General features: G+C 43.6%; 1 protein-coding gene across 1 annotated transcript in view; it reads left to right on the forward strand.

Annotated features, from left to right (window-relative positions):
- FER1L6 (fer-1 like family member 6) overlaps window positions 1-17,874 on the forward strand; it is a 277,132-nt gene that overhangs the window by 36,120 nt on the left and 223,138 nt on the right. The window contains exons 2-6 of the mRNA XM_029591997.1: window positions 464-546; window positions 8,893-9,025; window positions 11,915-11,969; window positions 13,904-14,035; window positions 14,343-14,405. Coding sequence (XP_029447857.1) covers window positions 464-546; window positions 8,893-9,025; window positions 11,915-11,969; window positions 13,904-14,035; window positions 14,343-14,405 — 466 coding nt within the window. The remainder of the gene's footprint in view (window positions 1-463; window positions 547-8,892; window positions 9,026-11,914; window positions 11,970-13,903; window positions 14,036-14,342; window positions 14,406-17,874) is intronic.

The raw sequence follows: 17,874 nt of genomic DNA on the forward strand, positions 1-17,874 counted from the left end.
ACAGTTATGCTGCCACAAATTTACCCTGAAGGATTATGGTTTGAATATTTTGAAGCATACTGCTTCGAAGTTCCCATTGCCATCTCAGCATAGCAGGCAGTCATTAGATATCATCACAGACAACAGAATCACAGGCATTGTCATGCGGGAGAACCGGTACTTCCTGTCCTAGTGTTTTCTGTTTCCTTTCTTTAAAACAAGGGATCTTCTTTGCAGCACAAAAATAAACTCTTCTGCCGTCTTCACCAGTAATACTGTGAAAGTAAGTCAGGCTTAATGTTATTGAGGGAACAGAGTACAACTGGAAATGCTCCTGCTATTTACAATTAGCACTCATGGAAAACAGGTTGCCAAACGAAATCCCCAGTTTCATCAGCTAAGCAAGTCATAACTTTTGCAAAATTATGCAGCGCACAGTCTGTTTAACTCTACGCCACTAATGTTATTCACTTATATTTTTCAGAAAGGGAATCTTTGGCGGACTACACCTTAAGAAGAAGAAGAAGGCTGACAAGGGGTTAGTTATAGCAAACAAAGGTGCACTGGGTAAGGCCTAGTAAATAAATATCATAATACTTAGAACAGAGCAAGGGCGTGAGATTTTTTTTTTTCTTCCTGCACTGGAAGCGTGAGACCTGACCATTCCCGTTATTACTTTAACAACTGGTACACCTTGACAGTCACAGCTAAACACGAAGGGGAATTACTTTCTGAGTTAGGTGCTGTCAAAGAAGTTAATTAAAGTTCATGTGAACACAGCATACTCATATTGTAGAATATCAGGAGTAAATGGTGATCAAAGGCTTTATTTGGATCAGAGTAACAAAGAGTTTGAGTGCTTATTGGGGCACAAGTTCAAAGGTATGCAGTTGTGCATGGAAGTGTAATATTAAGATTTTGCATAAGGAAAGAAAATGTGGTTCTAATTTGGTATTAAACATCTAAAACCACATCTGAATACCAAACCAGCTCTCTACATGGGCGCCTAGCTAGTCAGGTTGAATACTGGATACAGAATTATGTACATAATATATATGTCACAGAGATAAAAACATGAGCTGATGCCATATTTTTCGAGTTGAATACAGTGGATTCGCAGAGAGGTTAAAAAATTAAAAAATTAACAATTGAAAAATGTTTAAAAAATTTGAAAAATTTGAAAAATTGACAATTTTCAACTACACCGCGATTGACTATATTACTGCACCGTGATGGGCTTAATGCAAGTTTACTCTAACCACAGATGATTAAAAGACCGGACGGCCTCAAAAAACTGTGGGTTGGCACTTCGTCAGGCTTGCTGATGCGGTATATATATGCATAAACTGATAATATCTGCTATAGCCTATATTGTGAGTGTGTTGACAAGAGACAGAGAGGTGTCTTTTTCCTTTTTGGATGTATGTATGCATAAAATATATGTAACATCCCCTTTTTCGTGGATCACCTTCAGTGGCTACAAGGTATGGTGAAAGACCCTACTGCAGCCCTGGAACAGATCAAAATCAGCATTCAGTTTAGTGCGGACCAGTAAAACCTGGGAGGCCCAAAGGGAACCTTACTCTGAACAGGTCCACACCCAGGGGCCAATGCAATATCGTGCGCTCAGGCTAGCGCACAGCTTAACCAGTGATTGGACACACGTTTTGAACGTGCTAGGATAGCACCTGATGTAATACGGGTATTAGCGCATCCAAAACACGTGTCCAAACTCATGCGTAACTAATAGCGCTCATCACATGTAAATGCTATGTAGGTGAGGCTATTAGCTAATAGCCCAATGCAAAAAATTGCCATATGCCCGTCACATTCTTTTTAATACGGAAAATTTAATTCTAGCCCCGGGGCTGGCATTGAGTCTTGCCGGGCGTCAAGGGCTCACAAAAGATCCTGCTTTCTGTGGTTCTTCCTACTTTTAATATCGTTGCGATACTAAGTAGGAGGAACCACGAAAGCGGTAACATGAAAAGAAAAAAGTCTTGACAGCTGCCAGCTTAGGGAAATGGACGCTTAATTTAACAGCGTCCATTTTCCTAACCCATGGCTGTGTGCAGATTTAGAAAATGGATGCTAGTAAATCGAGCGTCCGTTTTCCTAACCCATGGCTGTGCGCATAGCCATGTTTCCTGGGCGCCCGATGCCAAGGGCGTGCAAGGGACGCACAATTGATTCCTAGCGCGTCCTTTTTTAGCACAGCTCCTCATTTCCATGCTGTATCTGGCACCCAGGAGACTTAGCTGTGCGCGCAATAAAAAAAACGGGTGCCCAGTTTCGATGCACGTTTTTATGCGCAGCTTATTGCATTGGGCCCCCCCCAGTGTTGTTCCAAAGCAGAAGAAAGAATTTATTGCAAAAGATTACATAAATCAGAGTCCAAACAAAAAGCTAGCAGGAGATCTATATTCAGTTACTGTCCAGCTAGCAAAGTTAGCAGGATAAACTTATCTGGCTAACTTTGGAGATACTGCCAGACTTCTTCAAATTAGCTGGATAACTGTAACTGGCTAACTTTAGGACAGCTCTATAGCACAACCAGACTTAGGGCCTCATTTTCCAAGCACTTTACCGCGTGCGATAAATTCGCAAATCAGTAATTTGGTATTCAGGGGGCGGAGTTGGGGCGGAGCATATGTAAAGCGGGAACCTGTTTATCATGTGCGGCGAAACAGCCGCAGTGTTAGCGCGGCGGGCCAGAAAAGGATTATCGCCATCCGAGAGCGAGAGAGAGAGAGAGAGCACCTTACTATAGTGCCTATGCCCTAGACAGGTATTTTAATCCCTATGGGAGGGCCACCTCCCATAGGGATTAAAATAGGCCACTTTCGCATTCCACATGAGACCTACGGAAAGAACAGTGGTCTCTAGTGAAGATTTGCTGGCCATCGGAGTGAGGAAACTCACTCCAAGAGGAGATTTGGGCAACGTTCTCTCCACCTAGCTTGTTCTTGCCCAGGTAGAGTGTCCAGCAAGCTAGGTGGAGAGAACGTTGCCCAAATCTCCTCTTGGAGTGAGTTTCCTCACTCCGACGGCCAGCAAATCTTCACTAGAGACCACTGTTCTTTCCGTAGGTCTCATGTGGAATGCGAAAGTGGCCCCCAACCCCCGACGCTGATACCTAATCCCCACCCCGAGTTAGTAGGTGGCCCTCCCATAGGGATTAAAATACCTGTCTAGGGCATAGGCACTATAGTAAGTCTCTCTCTCTCTCTCTCTCTCTCTCTCTCTCTCTCTCTCTCTCTCTCTCTCTCTCTCTCTCTCTCTCTCTCTCTCTCTCTCTCTCTCATATTAATTTAGCTGAATAATGACTGAGTTATCTGAATATGGACCTCTTGATTAACAGTACAGCCCAGAAAATTCAGCAGAACTCTTAAACAGTTCACCCACTACAGATGCTTCTCAAACTACTCACGTCCAGTTCTGTCTTCCTCCTCCAGACCCACTTTATGAAAACAATCTTGTGTTTCTTCATCCTCCCCTCAGTACCCCAGGTGCTAAAGCACTTCAGGTCTCTCGGCTCGAGGGAACCATGGCCCTTCTCCTGAGCTGTTTCCCTCATGGGCAACATTTTTATTACATTCTTCCAGCCCAGCCCCTTTGGGGAAAGGAAACTCCTAACCATCACTCCTGTAGCTCACACCTCTTGAACTTACCCTGAGCCTCCATCTACTGGAAAGTCCCCTATGATAATCAATACACTATCAAACCCTATCATGTTTCCTTCTAGTGGCTATAGTAGTTCACATACACCATATCTAGGGGTCAATATTCAAAGCTGGCCATTTAAGTAACTTAGCCAGATATAATTTAAATCACCACAGATAAAGGCCAAAATGGTCCATCTAGTCTACCTAGTTGAGATTCATCCATATTGGGTAGACATGAATACAAATTTCTACCCACAACCCAACACCAACTCCCTTTCCCTAGGTCTTCTACCCAGCCATAGAACTCCTTTCCTTGCCAGGATGGACAGGCATTTAAAATGCCATGGAAAGCATCTGCAGTTTTGTTGCAAGTAGTTTTTCCTATCTGAAACAACAGAAAAAAACAATTTTTTTTTTCATTTTGGTTTTACAATTTGGCACGCACTAAAACACAGTAGCGAAACAAAAACCAAATGAAAGTTTCTCCTCTGAACATCCCTAATCCCTATCTCCACCCTCCACACCAGTCCCAAGCAGGAACAAAGTACTGCCACACTGAGAGTCTCCATGGCCTCCCCCAGCCCTGCTGGCAGGACCATCTCAGACCAATACTTAAGCCAACATTCAGATCGCTTTCTATGTCTTATTCCCGAGTCTTGAAAGAATCCCCATTAAAAAAAAAAATACAATTCCAGCCTCCCTGTGTTCATTGAAGTTTGGCTTTTATCCATGGCCCTTGCTTAGAAACCAAAGGCCGCTGTGCCGCAGATGTTTGGGGCTCTAATTGCTGCTCCATGCAGGCCGCGCCAGTGCTTTCTTCAGAGCTGCCAAGGGGGAGCAAGTTTTAAGAGGGAGCTGATGCTTAGCACTGTGCAGTGCAGTCCCTGCCTTCTCCCCACCCCCTCTCCCTGCTTCTTCCAGAAAATACCGGTGACAACAGGGTTAAATGAGAAGGACATCTAGAGAACAGCTGTTTCCCCTGCCTTCAGGGTTCCTTGCCTTAGACAGGAGTAGAAAAACAAAGGCATGAAATCCATTTACTTATTATTTACTTTATTTATCTGATTTATATTCTGCTTTTTGGCACTACAAAGAGGATTACATTCAAGTGCCTTAGGTATTTTCCAAACTGCGAGTCTGCAGATTAATTTCTATCATTGCATCTCTGCTTATTCTCTGTCTTCCTTTAATTTCAGCTCTGCCTCCACATTCGTTCTGGTGTCCTTCTTCCTTTCTCTTTTCTGTTTCACTTCTCTCTCTTCCTAGTGAATATTTTGACACTTTTCCTTCCTTTTCTTCCCTCTCCCTTCCTGCATGCTCTCCTTTCCTCGTCCCTCCTACATGCTCTCCTTCAATTCTCCTTCCCTTTCTCCTCCATTATCTTCGTGGAATCTTTCATTCCTCCTTCCCCAATCCAGAATCCTCTCCTTCTTGGTCCTCGCCCTCTCCTTAGTCCTCGCCCTCTGTTCCTCCCCATCATCCCCTGTCCTCTTTCTCTCTGCTTCCTCTCCATCACAGATCCTCTCTCTCTCTATTTCAGGACCGTTCCCCAGTACTCTCTGCCTTCTCTTCCCATTTCTCTCCTCAGCCTCTATCTCTCTTCTCTTCAATGCCGTCTCTTCTTGCATAGTAATGTAGTTAATAACGGCAGACAAAAGACTAAAATGGTCCATCCAGCCTGCTCAGCAAGTTGTCGTTCCATGCAGGTTCCCCCAATGCCTTCTGTTAAGGGTAGTAACTGCTGCTCCGTGCAGGGACTTCCATACAGGTGTATCAGTCACTAGGTATCCTCTGTGTTTCATTACCACATTTTCTGGGAGATCATTCCATGCCTCCAGCTCCCTTTCCATGAAGACATATTTCCTGACATATTTCCTGAGTCTTCCCCTTTGGAACTTCCTATCATGACACCTAGTTGGAGCTTTTCTCACATCTTTCCACTCTCTCCCCTATCCCTCCTCTCCTACACTTCCATTCCTTTTCCTTTGTCTCTCAACGCCTCCACATCCTTCTTATTCTTCCACATAATCCTTTTTTCCTATAATTTCTCCTTTCCCATCCCTCGTTTCTTACCCTTTGCTCATTCCCTCTATTTCTTTCTCTCTCTTTCCCATCTTCCCCCTGCTTCTTCCCATTTGTCCCTTTCCTCTTCCCCAGTATCCTCTTCCTCAGCATCAGCCCCCTGCATCCCCCAACCTACCCCTTCAGTTCATTTTTCTCTCTCCTACCCTTCCATGGCTTTGTATCCTATCTCCCATCCCTCTACCTCTTCATCATCCCTCATCCATATGTCTCATTTCCCATTCTTGCCCCTTCATTTGTCTCTTTCCAGCATCCACCCCTCTGGCTCTTTCCCCTTCCTCCAGCCTCCATTTTTATCACCCTTCCACCAGCATCCATCCCCTTCTCCCTCTTCCTCCAACATCTACCTCCTGCTCTTCTCTTTTCCCCAGCTTTTTCTATCCCCCTGTTGATTACTCCCCTTCCCCAGCTCCTACTCCTCCTATTGCCCACTGCTTGCTTTCTTCACTACTAGCACCCTGAGCAACTTCAAATCACATAGGCCTGCACTTCCTGCTGTTAATCTCGCAGGATCAACAGAAGGAAGGGCCAGCCTATAAGTTTTGAAGTTACTCGCGGTGGTGGTGCAGAAGAAAATGAGCAAAGGGCTGCTGTGCTACAGGCTCACACCACTCCTCATCTGTGGTCTGAATGGTAGAGTGCCTTCACAGGCCGGCTCAGCAATGTGATACGGTGCCCTTGGGAGCTGCTACCCACCTGTCTCCCAAGTCTGTTGTGTTGGGTGGGAGTTTCCCACTCTTGTTCGGGAGATGGCTTCCCGAAGCGGAAGACTCGCTCCCAACGCGATAGATTTGGAAGGTCTATTTGGAGGCCAGAAGCAATCATATTATATCAAATATTGGAAAGAATGGGTGCTATTGTTGCAAAAGGTTGCGTTTCCCACATCTGTCTGAGAAATAGGCCATACATTCAAAAGGAAAAGAAGCATTCACCATGACATCTCAATGAAAATATTTCACACCATGCTACTTTAGAAAAATACCATTAACTTTTTATTTTTCTAAAGCAGCTAGTAATGTACAAGGTAAATTGGTATAAATACATGGGTATCGATAACAATTAATGGGCGGAATTTGAAAAGAAAGCTAAAAAAAAAAAAATCACAGATCACTAGTCAGGTGGTTCACAGGTCACACATTTTGGTTTGGCCCACTTCTACCTGCAGATCTTTGTTTTAAAATGAAATTAAATGAACAACAAGTGATTTTCCTGAAAGGCAGGTATTTTCTTGTATGGCTATTCTCGGCTGCAGCACTTTCTGGGTATCCCAACCCAGAAAGTAAACAGTGTTGAGAGAGCAGAGTCCTACTATCAAACACCTAATCCAAGGGTAAACAGGATAGGAGGAGAAAGACTCAAGGAAACTATTGCATGCAGAGACTGGAAAACAAAACAATATTAAAATGAGAAAAGCAAAATTAATCTTAGAAATTTGTGGGAGGGCCCCAAATTTAGCATTCTCATCACACCAAACATTTCGTCTTGCTTTGCCAGAAAGGAAGCATCCGTGCATGCAGATCTGTTCATCAGTATCCTGCCAATAAATTATACAAATTTTCAAAGTCATTTATGTGCATAAAACCCACCACTATGTGTTTAAATGGCCTTTTAAAAATCACCCAGGAAGTTATGTAAAAGTGCCCACAAAAGCGGTTTTGCAATATCTTTTTATGCACACAACACAGAATTGCTCCGAGGAGAGGCGGGGTGGGGACCTGATTCACGGTACATGTATACTTTTGCTTTTCGTAAGTAGGTGTGTAAATATACAAGTGCAAAGATACATTTGCTCTTAAGCAGGTGTAACTTTCTCCATGTGTGCCGGCTCCACACACATCCTTGAATGTTCAAAGTGGATTTATATGCATAAGACTGCTTCGTAAATTCGGGCTAAAGTGATTTTAGCCTTATGTGGGTCTTTGAAACTTAGCCTCATCAAATTCATCATGCAAACCCCACACACGAGCAATAAAAAAAAAATTCAGTGCCCTGACCCTTGGACGTCTGTGTGTCGCAGAAATTCACTTACTATCAATTTTTTCTTCTCCTCATCGCAGCCAAAGACAGCACATTCTCCATATGTTGTTCCGTGCTCAACCCCCTGAAGGTTATCCAGCATCACTTTGACTTTTCCTTTCGGAATCATTTTTTTGATTTAATCTAAATTGGAGGTGTGTGGCTGGCCTTGGTCGAGTAGCTCCAAGGCAAAGAGCTAGAACCATGCCGAAACAGGGCAGGCAGCCGTGCCCGCGGAGAGAGCCCGCCGCAGTCTTTCAGGGCAGCAGCAATTCATTTTTAGCTTGCATCAGGGTGGACTGGAGATGGTGTGTGCACCATCAAGACGAGAAGAGAGTTAGGAGTCGTCGGGGCAGGTGGTACCAGCAGCTTGCCCCCCAAGGGAATATATCCCAGCCCTAGGGAGACTAGTACCAATTGTCTTCCAGCTAGTATTAGTGTGCAAGTTAAAAGCAAAACCCCCCCCAAAAAACAACACATACAGCAAGGCGTTTGGAAGCAGGTGGAGCCGGGGAAGGTATTCCAAATCAAATAAAACAATCTTACGGTTTTTTTTTTTTTGGGTTTGTTTTTTTTAAATCTCTTAAAATTTCACAAGACAAAGACTCAGAAAACCATCAGGCACAGAGGAAAAGCATGCGCAGATAACGGCAGCGAATTATTCATTTATTTTATTTTTATTTATTTACTTTTATATACCAGTGTTCGATTTTACATATCACATCGGTTTACATTCCAACAAAAAATGCAGGAAATCAAGCATTGAACAATGCATACATTGAACAATAATAAACATGGAAATTGTTAACAAGGGAGATAAAAACTTGGGAAAGGTTAACACTAAGGGTTGCACGAAGGGGTGCACAAAGGGGAGTGAAATAATTTATTACTTATACGGAACATCAGCTGGAATATGCTGGCATGTTTTAGTAAGAACACGTTTTTTTTTTGGGAAAGCCACCGCGGTCAAAGAGAGAGCAAGCGCAAGTAGACGTGGAATCTCCCCCACCACAGCTGTGTAATTTCCTTCTGAGAATGTGCGTACGGAAGGACCAATGCACCAAGCCATAAGGCGGGCTGCTCAGAATTGCCCTGTTGTACAGCACGCCCCTCACCTGGTGTTAATTTTAATTTGTGTACATTTTGTCAGGTGAACATGACGACACCGACAGCATTCAGGAGGTTTCCGTTGCAGAAGAAGGGACGAGCACCAGCACCGAGAGTTTATTTGCTGATGCCTCAGCTTCCGGTGGTACTGGCTCCACAGCTCGCTCAAAGAAAAGGTACGGTCTTCTCGTCAGTCCTCTGCTGTCGTGTGTGCTCTTCCGCCATGCACGCATCGTGGCAGCAAACCAGTTGGTGACTACACTAAATGATATTTACCAGTGTCTGCTTATTGCTATCAAAATGCGTATTGGTACCAAAAAATAATAAGGCAAATAGGAATTCACCTGCATAAGAGCAGTTACTTGGGTAAACTCCCCCGGTTGAGAATGGCCCTCCCCGCAGTGGCTAAAGGTAAGTGCTGACATGATGCGCGGCTCACGGAAAGGCCCAGCAAGCTGCCTCACTTATCCCCGATGCCACTTCCAACCGCCAGACTACTGCCGTGCTGTCAGCACGCCGGTGCGGCACCTAGGCCCCATCAGGCTTTTGTTCCTCCCAGGCCTCGCTCTAGGCGCGCACTGATTCTTAAGGGGCCCATGGGGGGAACAACCACACTTTGCCCTTGGATGACGTCACGGCCTCAGGCCTTTATAAGCTCTCCTGGCACCATAGTTCCTTGTCAACTATTGATAGCAGTGTGTGTTGCTCCTGCGTTCCCGATTGTCTTTGTTCCTGTGCCTTGTCTTGTCCAGCCTTGCCTTATCCTGTCCATCTCGTCCAATGTCTTCTGTGTGTCTTCATCTACCCTTGGCCTGACTTCCAGATTCTGACTTCTTACCTGGACCTGACCAGGATTGCCTGCCGCCTGGACCTGACCTCTTGCTTGCACTTGACCACGTCTGACCGTAGTCTGCCTTGACCTTGGCCTGCCTTCGATTCAAGTCTGTTGCCTGCCCTAACCCTGGCGTGCCCTCTGACTCTTTCTTACCTGACCCACCTAAGCCCTGCTGGTTGTTAGAACCCAAGGGTTCAACCTGTGGGGGAGGCGGCTAGTATAAGTGAAGCTCCAGCCTGTCCTGCTTCAGGGCATGTTCACCGGCTGTAACGTAGGCCTCGTACGTTCGCCTACGAAGCTGCGTCAACTATGCCACAGTAACGTGTTCACACCATGCCACAACAACAAGAGCTCATACCCACGCCTGGCCTAGTGTGCTGTTTCACAGAATGTGTCACGTTACAATGTGGGGAAAAAAACTTTGCAGGGTTAGAGTAAGGAAGACAAAGTGCATGCAGTGGCGGCAATTTAATTTTTAAATCTCTGTTCATATTTTACCATGTATGCTTTGCACCTGCTTTATATGCATAAGTCTCCTGCTGCCCCCCCCCCTCCCCAAATTTTCAAAGGCTTTCTCTTTGAAAATTAGATTGCAAGTCCTGCAAGCTACCCAGGACCTTTAAAAACTGCCCTCAGGTAGGGTATCCTTATAACTGTGCGCGTTCTGGTAAAGCCTGCACGTACCTTGTATGCTCAGACTTTATCTCATATTTTCTAAGCAAAGTTAACATGCACTAGTTGACTTTGAAAACTTGTGGGTAACTGAGCTGGTACATACGCAGATTAACTTGCAGAAAGTTAAACCTGCTCTTCAGAGGGCTTAGCTTGTACTCATTAATTTATGCGCATACCTTTTAAAATAAAAAGCTGCATGCCTAAATTCCAAACTCCGCCCTCCTTTCCCCCCAGAATGCCTTTCTGAAATTTATGCACTGAGTTCCAGGCTATTTGTAAGAACCATTTATGCACATAAAACACAGCTTCATGCACATAAACTGCTTTGAAATGTCATCTCTATAAGTGACTAGACTCCAAGAAAGAGCAAACTAAAGAGGGAAATGAGTTTCATCCTATTAGTGCTGTTTCAAGCACCTGGTTGATGGGAGCTGCAATCTGACCCCGTTTGGAGACTTTCAGCTTTAGTGTTTGGATTTTATTCTGAACTTCAAGGAAGAACATTTGTATTGCCCATCGGTTATGTTATAGGTGCAGGATGTACTTTAGCTTAATCTTATGTAATCCCAGTGTACTCTAGGTTCAGTGACAGGGTCTGCCAGCTTCCCTATTGAAAAGCCAAAGAAGCAAAGTCTGAACCCTTAAGCACAGTAAAGTAAGATGCATTTAATTGTAATAAATCAAAGTGCTTGGCCTTAGATGCAGTGGATATAACATTCCAAACAGAATGATTTAAAGATGAATGCAGACAAAATACAATTTTTCTCTGTGAATATTTATGAATGAAAACCAAAATATTCAGCCACCCCTTTTTTTTCCTACTTATGGTTCTTTTGATTTTTTTTCTTCACAATCCAATTCCTGAAACAGTCTCTCCCCACTGCAAAGTACTACTGGCTCTACACTTCAACTGGCTCCATCTAGGTTTAAAGCAGTCATAGCATGATGCCTGTAACCCTCTGAGGACCCTGCTCAGGCCACAGACCCTGCAGTTTGCCAGGCTCCTGCTCTCAGGTCTGCTGCCGCTCCCTTCACATCTCAGTAGGACTGAAGTAACCCCACCCTCAGTGGACTATTTTGTTTTGTGCAATTTTGTTTGCACTGAGCATGTGCCATGCCCCTCAACATGGCTGCCTCCATGGCCACAAAAGCTCATTGGGTATGTACCGTGCCCCTCTCTGTTAGTTTTCTGTAAAGGGGAATTCACCAGCACTGACAAAGTCAATGGAGGTTATTCTAGTACCATATATACTTTTGTCAAAACTCTTTACTATGGGAGACTGTTTCCACCAGACTGTCCCATATCTGATCAAGCATGTATGTCTGCTGAGTGCCAGAGATATCTCTGTCCTTACTGTATGCTTCCCAAATGTCTACATATATTCCAATGATTGCACACTGCTTAGGGTTTTCTCTTACTAACAAATATACTTCCACTTTGCGTTCTATTGTATTTTATATCAAAAAGTGTACATTCTGTTTGCTGAATAAGAAAGAAGGAAATAGGGCAAAATAAAGTTTTCCTGGCTAATCATTTACTTATCAATTTCATCAGATCTAAACCAATATCCAGAATCCAAGATCCGGAGACAAAGTCTCAGAATTATCAGGCAAGTATAATGTTAATTCTCAACACACACACACACACATTTATAGGGGGTCCTAAGATGGACAGGGGGAGAATAACCTGGCCGAGTCCCTGCCCATTTTTTCAGGCTCCCCACCTGCTCTGCTAAGGCTTTTTCCCACTGGGCCAGTGAGGTTCATGCTGGCAGGAAAAGAGAAAGAGGGAGCATTGATTAGTGGCACAATTTACATAGCCAGTTGCTGGCCTCCAGGAGGCTCCCTCCGTATTGGCAGGCTTTGCGGGTGTCAGTTGCCTGCGGATTCCACTCAGTGTCGGGTGCTTTTGGCCCTCCCACCCTGTTCTAAAGGGATTTGCGGTTACATTTTTTGTTGAGGGTTATTAAGAGGCAAGGCTTAGATTAGCTAGCGCAGTTTAGCTGGTGGGATTTTGGTTCCACGGCCTCTCAGGTGTCAGCTTAAAGGCAAGTTCCTCATTATTGTACAGCAGAGGTCCAGGGGAGTCGGGGCTGTACGAATGATACTGCCATGGAGATTTGGGTAGGGTCTTGGGTACCTTAGAGCCTAGCGTTACCATGGGTTGTGAGTCCTGCTGGAGGGGATCCTCAGAGGAACAGTTATCTAATTATGACTAGCTTGCTACTGACTGTATGGTCAAATTCAGCAGTGTACCCTATATTTGGGCTAGTAGGTCTAAGGTTTTAGTTCAGCCAGTAGCCTTCAATGTATTCAAAGATCTTAAGAGATATTTTGACTGGTATGGGGGCGGAGGGGGTTGGACAGGAGTCTTATGAAATGTTTGTTCTTCTATGTATGTAGTTTGTGCTAACCTTTTGCTTGATGTAATACATTATGTTATTAATAAAGCTGAGGTCCTCTAATTATCAATAGTTTACATTTTTCGTGAACCGAGAAGAAAGGGTGTGAGTGTCTATGTCAAGAATGATAGATGCACAGAATTCCCAGCACCTTCTCAGCTGTTGGCTCATCTATCTTGTGTCCAGCAGCAGACATCGCCATGCTGGCCCGTGCAACCCCTTCAGGAGAACTGGGGAAAGAGTTGATGTCACTAACTACTTCTGTTTACTGGGAGCACAGTGAATGCACTCAGAATCTGAGAAGCAGAACTTTCCTGTCAGCTTACTGATAAAGTAGAATTTATTTGACTGGCATTTAGCCAAAATGATTCTCTAATGTTAGGGGTGCTTATTGATAGAGCATAATAGTTGTCCTGTAAGATCACTACTAGTTGGGCTGGCTCAGTGACTCAGCGGCCTCTGCACCCCCAGGATGGCTGGGGTCAGGGACGCCATAGAGGCAGTGCTCTTAGTAACATGCCCACCCCCCATCCCGTGAGGAGGGAGACTGAGGCCATCGCTCCCTAGTTGCCAGATTCAAGGTCCACATTAGCTGGATTCTGGTGCAAGTCATGGTTTGTGGCCTCTTACAGAAGACTACCACTGTGGTGGCTAGGCAGAGGAAAAATTGTGAATAAAGGCTCATGGCTCTATAGCTCAATAGAGGTCAGTTCCAATACAACTGGAAGCCCAAAGCAGAAGGAGGAATTTAATGGGCTAAGAAAAGAAGAGTAGTGCTAATGTCTGCCATCCTTGATCAGCTGTGATCAATGCACCTGATCAACACACTCACTGTACCTAAAAAATATCCACTAACACTTACAGGAAATGTATGAGGGAAAAGGGCAATACTTATCACCAATTACAATATAATAGAAAGGATGAGTTTCGTGGACAAATTATAATAAACTTAAATTTATTTAACCAGAGAGACACTTGGTGCTTTTTTCCTTCCACTTCAGTTGACCAGAGGTGAAGAAACCCAGGCAAGGATCCAGGTTTTCATTTATTCCTTAGTAATGGGCCTTAAGATATTGAAATTATTACTCTAATATGTTCATGAAGAAACTTCTGGATTTCAACATTTTTTTTTTAAATTGTAGATCGCCATAACAATCATAGAAGCCCGTCAACTGTCCGGTGAAAACATTGACCCCATCGTGATAATAGAGATTGGAGATGAAAAGAAGCAGACGACAGTCAAGGAAGGAACTAATGCTCCATTTTACAATGAGGTACTGTATACATATATATGTATATATGTACATATATATTTTTTTAAAGTGTAAAAAATTGATAATCTGCTTCCTGGTATTTGAAATAGAACCCTTGAACTGTGACAGATCACTGTCCCTGTGCTAACACCATTACAGATGGGAAGCAGCAATTATAAACCCATCTAGTATGAAGCCCATGTCACAAACCATTCTTTAAATGCTCCTTTCAGTGGTACCAAGGAATTACAGGGCAGGATGAGGATGGGTGCTGCCACTTGTAGAAAGCACGGTTGACGATGACATTTTCTATCTTCTTTTTCTGCAGTACTTTGTTTTTGACTTTATTGGTCCCCAAGAGCATCTCTTTGATAAAATCATCAAACTTTCTGTAAGTACAAAGAAAGCTTTCTCTCATTTTATAAAAAGTTTAAGAGATCCTGCTATGGGTTTAAGGCTGGGATCTGCTATGTTTCTCATATTCGCTTGCCACCAAAAGAAATTATATTATTCACACAACTTAAAAATAATTCTATCCTCCTTGGCATCCCCGCAACACACACCAAGCCGTTACAACTATTACAAAATGCCGCCGCTCGTATACTGTCAAATTCTAAACAAAGAGACCATATCACCCCCACACTTATCGATCTACACTGGCTCCCAATACACTCACGAATACTTTATAAAGCACTCTCCCTCATCCATAAAAGTCTGTTAAACTCAAACCTCAATTGGATCAACCCCCCCCCTCCTTCCCCGTACCTCCAATAGACCCACCCGCCCAGCACTCCAAGGAACCCTACGTGCCCAATCCATCAAATCATTCAAACTCTCCACCACTATAAGCAGAGCGTTTTCTCTCGCCGGCCCCACCATATGGAACTCCTTGCCTTCTGAGATACACATGGAGACCTCCACTCCCAAATTAAAAAAAAAACTGAAAACCTGGCTTTTCCGGCAAGCCTACCACATGTTACCGCCCCTACATAAAAATTCCTCTGTGAATCATCCCCCGATTTCTAACTAAGAATGCTATATGACCGCTGATTATTGTACATTGTTATTTATGTTATAGTTGTATCTATTTATTGATTTTGCTTGCCTCTCAGTATTATCCACCCTCCCTGTTAATTGTATTTTTCGGTTACTTGTAAGGGCTCTGCCCAATAGTTTGTGTTTTTTGTGAACCGATACGATGTGCGAACGGCTATCGGTATAGAAGAGACTTTAAATAAAATAAATAAATAAATAAATTCTCAGTTGTATAAAATTCTGCTGTGTCTTTGAAAATTACATAAAAATACTATTGTATTTGGAAGGCATTGCATTTTTTAAAAATTCTTTACGCTGCCTCCAGGAAATGGAGATGCCAAATGAGCTTCTTTTTCAACATTATAATATTGGGGGTGTGGGGGAGGAGACATTTTTAAAGAGCTGAACTAGCTAACTTTGGGAGTTAGCTGGTTAAACTTCTGCTTTTGAAAATTCCTCCCCTGGCTGAGCCTCTAAATTTAGTTGCCGAAATTTTGAACTTGGGAAAATGTAACCAGTCAAAAAATGGTCAACTCCAGGGGATTTCCCAGGACATGCTTATGACTTAGCTAATTTACACTAATTTTCAGCATTAGCCAGCTAAGATTAAGTGGCTACCTCCAGCTGCACTAAATAGGAGGTATAAATACAGTTGGTCAGATTTTGGCAAGCTAGCGTTAGGGGAATTTTCAGTCATGAGCTGTTGCAGCTACAAATGTGCATAAGATCCCCGTCTACGTTTTAGCCAGGAGTCCTAAGTGCACCTGGCCCAGCCGAATGTCGTCCCCATAGTAACATGGAGTAGGTTTTCAAAAGGATTATCTGGATAACTTCAGAACTTAGCCAGATAAATATAATGGGTTAAAAATTCCGCCATCTAACTGGCTAAATTGGTTTGCATAAAATCGCAAGGTACACACCTTCAGCCAGTTAGAAAAAGGGTGGCTCTAGAGATGTTCATGGGAGGTGAGATTTCAATGTAGCCAGTCGGGGTGGATTTTCAGCACTAACCAGTTAAACCTACCTGTACACCCTAGTCACACAAATAGCTGTCCTAAATCTAGCCAAATAATTTTGTCTCAATAAATTTAGACAAATTTTCAACTACAAACTTAGACCTAGATTTTCTAACCTACTGCGGCGTCGTGAATTGCGCGGTACATGGGGGCGGGCCTGCGAAAGCTGGCAGCAATCGCACCTCTGCGGTGCGATCGCTGCCGGCTTTTGCACCCAATAGTGCCATCATAAAAGGTGGTGCTATTGGGCGTAAAATAGGCAGTGAAAAGGCTCCTTACCTTTTCGCCGTCCACGCTGTCGTCGTGGCATCCGCCCCGACTCCTCCTGTTCAGGTCTTGACTCTGCCCCTTTTTAGTGATTGCACGCGAAAAGGGATTTTTTTTTGCATGCGATCGCTTTGAAAAATGACCCCCTTAGCTGGTTAGACTTAGCTAAAAATTCAGCTTAAGATGACTGGGTAATATTATTCGGTTATCTGGCCCATTCGGTAAATTTTTTTATATTGACCTGACAATAGATTATGTCAGAAAAAGACCAACTGATCCATCTAGTCTGCCTAGTTATTCCAGTCTTCAATGCTATGGACATAGCCCAGCTGCCATAAGTAGAGCATGACCACTCGTAAAATATCACTCCTCATCTAAAACAGTTTTTGATGTCTTCCTTCTTTACACTCAACTATCTTGGGTAGATGAGCATACAAGAACCCCTATTTGGTTCACCCCCAGCCCGCCTCCCTTCCCGTGTCTAAACACAAAGCTTCGTATTACTCTAAATAGCTACTTATCCAAGGCTGGTTGTTGCCTGAACGTCTGGCCCCCTAGGTCTCCATGACCTTTTTGGATAGTATCCTGACACCTAATCTGCTGTAAGAACATAAGAACATAAAAATTGACATGTTGGGCTAGACTAATGTCCATCGAGCCCAACATCCTGTCTCCGACTGTGTCCAATTCGGGTCACAAGTACCCAGCAGATCCCATAAAGTAAGTCTAATTCCTTTTACTCACTCCCAGAGATAATAGCAATAGCTTTCTTCAGTCCAAGGCTAATCTAAAATACATATATATATATACATACATACACACAGCCTTTTTCCAGTCCCTGTAAGCAGCACTGATGATCCCCACAATCTATAGCAGAAATAATCAAACCTCTTCTTCCCAATGATTGGAAATTGTGTCTTGTACCAGGGCACTCAGTCCCAAAAGGAATAAAAGCATTAAAAACTCTGACTCAAAAGGGGAAAACAAAGAAGAGACAGAAAGTGCGGAAAAAACTTCCTCATTTCCAAAAATGAGGAGATAGTCACTGAAGAAAAACAGCTTCAAATGGAAACTCCTCTGCATCGAGCCCCTGACTGATCTCTCTGCTGAAGGCGAGATAGAGAGCAGCAGGTCTCCCTTACCCCTTAGTCTAACCTTACACAGGGACTCCCCGAAATCCTCTTACAGAAAAGGTTTCCAAGAAATGGACTAAAGAAAGTAAATAAGCCAACATTTTGCAAGTCAGACAGAAAGGCTGAACCACAAAAGGCAACTAAGGAGAGTCCTCTTAAATAATTTTGAAAGGACAACCTGCCATCTGAATGATTAACCAAAAATTCACAACTAAAATCCACACCCTAAGATGGTGGCAGAGGTTTGTATAGGCTTAAGAACACACCATCTGCTGTTGTTACATGGGGGAGTCAAAACCCCAATATCTAAATACTAATCTCTCTGTACCTCCCTACAAACTTGGTTCATTCCTTTGGTAAGGAAACCAAGGGTTCCTTACATTTGGAAGGGCTAAGAGCCTGATGAGGA

This window comes from Rhinatrema bivittatum, chromosome 2 (assembly GCF_901001135.1).
Source record: "Rhinatrema bivittatum chromosome 2, aRhiBiv1.1, whole genome shotgun sequence".
NCBI classification, from domain to species: Eukaryota; Metazoa; Chordata; class Amphibia; order Gymnophiona; family Rhinatrematidae; genus Rhinatrema; species Rhinatrema bivittatum.